Here is a 3,435-nt window from a genome sequence, read left to right as displayed (position 1 = left end):
TATATATATATATATATATATATATATATATATATATATATATATATATATATATATATATATATATATATATAGATCTAACAACAAAGAAAGGCTTTTGCAGCCTGCAACTATGCTCGATTTCCCCACATCTCTGTTTCTTTGGGAATGAACGTTTGTGGTAGTCACATGAGTTCCAGGCAACCAACCAAGATGGGGGACATCTTGCCAACTGAATCTGATCTCCTTGGGATGATCAAAGAGGTAACATATTCACTACACACTGATGAAAAAACTAATCTGAATAAGTTTTGCTGGGCTTTTTTTTTTTTTGAGCCTTTTTTTATTTGTTCTTGTTTTGCAGTATCTGAAGTTTGAAGAATTTGCAGAGACGGTTCAAACGTTTGACAAGGAGTGTAGAACCAAAGGCAAGCTTGTCTCAAAGCCCCGTGGAAATGCCCTCAGAGACTCGAAGGCACGTGTCACCCAGGTAAACACTAGAGATGTCCTGCTGCAACTTCTCCATTGCTGATATGATACCGATATTGACCCAATACAATAACAGCAAGAATCATACACACCTCTATTACTCATTTTGTGATGTGGAATATTAGAAAAGGCTTGATCAAAACAAGTCAGACTACACAAACAGAGAACTGAGAACAATAGTCAAGAGCATTGGGTTTGACAACAACATGTTTATTACATAAGCTTTAAACAGAAGATAATTTCTATCAGCATGCTAATATTGGAGATTTTAGGTGCAGGTCTTTTTATTCTAACATTTAATTGTTGGTTGATATGGGCTGATATCCTTAATTAAAACATCCAATGAAACATTTGTTATTTTTATTGTAGTTAAATCTACAGGTAATGACTGTTACTAAGCAGAAGGGGGTGAGACAGGAGGTAGTAAATGCTGAGGATGTGATATGTAAATAAATATGCACACAATTTTCCCCCCTGAGTTCTGGTTCATTTAGATTTCTGTATTTTTATTTTATTTATTTTTTTCATCTGACTGTTCCAGGAAGACCTCCTGAGCTCCTTTGATGATGGAGACCATAAAGTGTTCTTTGAACTATGGGGAGAAAATATTCCTTCTGATTTGAAAGACTCAGATGCTGAAACACAAAACCTTGAGTTCTACCTTCATGTCCACTTTACCATCTACCCCTTGAGGAAACACCCAAGTAGACAAGTAGGTATAAAGCATTTTCTAGGAACAGGTTGGATTTTTTAGGGGGGTTGGGGCAAAAATCACACAACCAGACTAAATTATATAATTGTATCATTGCATAATATTTTCAATGTCCACTAGGTGGAACCATATCTTTAAGTAAAGCTTACATCATACACTTCACAAATTAATTTCCTGCATCTTTTAATGTATGAGCAAAAGTATAATTATATCGCTGTAGGGCTATCCAGAGAATCCTAAGCTGTAGCTAAAGCTCCGACTTTTTAAAATTTATTTATCTGTTGTTTGTACCCAGAATATACATTTAATAACTGATATGATTGGCTTGGGTAAGATGCACGGTTTGACTTTAGTCAAGAAAAAAAAAACTAACAAAAATCTCTCTACAGGACCAAGCTGAATTTGAGGACAGGATTTCTCTCTTCAAGCAGTACCTTGAAACCCGGGGGGCTGCGCTGAGCCAGACTGCAGAGTTTCTGCCTTATTATGCTTTGCCTTTTGTTTCCAACCCCACCATTCACCCCTCCTTCAAAGATCTCTTTCAGGTACTTGATACGCAAAAAAAAAAAAACAACCTAAGAAAATCTCTTTTCAACTTATTAAAAAAAAGGAGAGAACCATTGTCAAATAATTTTGTCATCTTTTTAACGTATCACATCCATCTTAGGATTCCTGGATACCGCAGTTAAAGGATAAGTTGGAGAAGTTCCTATCGGTGACTCTAAAATCATCCAAGATTCCAAGGCTATTGACTTTATATGTATCCTTATCCTATCTTACACACCTTTTCTAATTCATGCATAGTGCAGACAGTATTCTTCCTGTATTACTGTCACAGACATAAGAATAGCAAGAGAAGCATGCATGCAAACCTTAATGGTATTGTGGTAAAATGTTTCCACCTTTTGTGACATACTTTTTAAACCATCTAAATAGCAAGGGTCCAAAAAGAAAAAAATGTGTTGCATCTATAGTTTTTTGAACTAACTAAAAAGCAGTGGATGACATTTTAAATTTTAAAAAATGTCTTAATTACAATACATCATTTTTCAAATAGTTCATAAATGTCCACAGATAACTCTTGTCAGGAAATAGTCTGCATAGCTACACGTTTCACAGCAAAGATGAAACGGTAACCCAGATACTGACTGGCTTGTAAAGTTTAAAAGACATCAGATGAAAGATTTAATGCAAGTTAAGAATGATATCCTTAAATTCAAATTGCTATTGCTAATTTACATGTTGCATTGCAGTTTAGCTATTTTATTTTGTGCATCATTGTGACTCACAAAAAGGTATTATGCAGGTAATAACTAATCACGCTGTATTAAACTGAACAAGAAAAGAAGTGGAAAATAATGTCCACTCTGAATGACCATAGAAAACCTTGATCTATATAATGTAGACATGTTAAATTAAATGGTTAAATACATATTCCTAGTAAGTGTGGCTTTTTCATGGTAGATTATAAAAGGAAAAACCCTTCCTGAAAAAGTTTTCACAAATAATATTTGTATGAATCTTCAAAAAAGTCAGACATTTCCAACTTTCAAATAGAACTGCATATAAGAAGACTAGGTGGACACTTGCTTAATAAGAGACGAGATTTATAAACCTTACAAGGAAAACAGACATTGCACAAGTACAGACCTAGAAGCATGGCTTATCATTTGCTTTTGAATTTATTCTAAACTTGCTTTTATTATTTATTCATTTAAAAGTCACGTTAAGGAACTTAACTAGGTCTGAAAAAATGTTTTTGAAACTTGCCCATCCAAAGTCTGGTGCTTTTATTTGCATTGTTAGGTTAATATAAAAACAATAATTAATAAGAAGCCTTTTTTTTGGTACATAATAGTGAGTTCTTCTAGATAACGCTTCGTCAGACCTGTGTTTGCACACATAAGGGTGTTGGCTTTAAAAGTTAATTTAAACTAAACAAATATTGAATCTCTTAAATCTAAGGACCTAAGAGCTAAATACTGTTCAAATGTCATTGATGAGTTTCGCCTAGTTAAACAGGATACGCCATACATTTATTTGACTTTAGCCATCTTTAGCTTAAACTGGATTAACTGTATATATTTTAACTTGGCTGTCTGCATTTAGATCCAGCTAAAACACTCAAATAAAAATATAAGCTCAGTTTAGTTTCTGTATTAGCAGATATGGATGCTTTCTTTAACAGATATACTGTAGAAGGAGGGTGGAAGGAATACTAAAGGTAAATGTCCATGTCAATGAGTGTGTTCTGT

General features: G+C 33.8%; 1 protein-coding gene across 2 annotated transcripts in view; it reads left to right on the top strand.

Annotated features, from left to right (window-relative positions):
• Positions 1-73: 73 nt before the first annotated feature.
• Positions 74-3,435, top strand: part of armc9 (armadillo repeat containing 9) — a 29,861-nt gene continuing 26,499 nt past the window's right edge. For both annotated transcript variants that reach the window (XM_015373108.1, XM_015373107.1), the window contains exons 1-6: positions 74-243; positions 344-469; positions 1,010-1,180; positions 1,570-1,725; positions 1,848-1,940; positions 3,380-3,404. In XM_015373108.1, the coding sequence (XP_015228594.1) occupies positions 148-243; positions 344-469; positions 1,010-1,180; positions 1,570-1,725; positions 1,848-1,940; positions 3,380-3,404 (667 nt within the window). In that variant the 5' untranslated portion in view covers positions 74-147. The remainder of the gene's footprint in view (positions 244-343; positions 470-1,009; positions 1,181-1,569; positions 1,726-1,847; positions 1,941-3,379; positions 3,405-3,435) is intronic.

This window comes from Cyprinodon variegatus, unplaced genomic scaffold, assembly GCF_000732505.1.
Source record: "Cyprinodon variegatus isolate N-32 unplaced genomic scaffold, C_variegatus-1.0 Scaffold80, whole genome shotgun sequence".
Classification (NCBI taxonomy): Eukaryota; Metazoa; Chordata; class Actinopteri; order Cyprinodontiformes; family Cyprinodontidae; genus Cyprinodon; species Cyprinodon variegatus.
The sequence above is the reverse complement of the archived record's forward strand: the minus strand, read 5'-3'. Positions and strand labels throughout refer to the sequence as shown.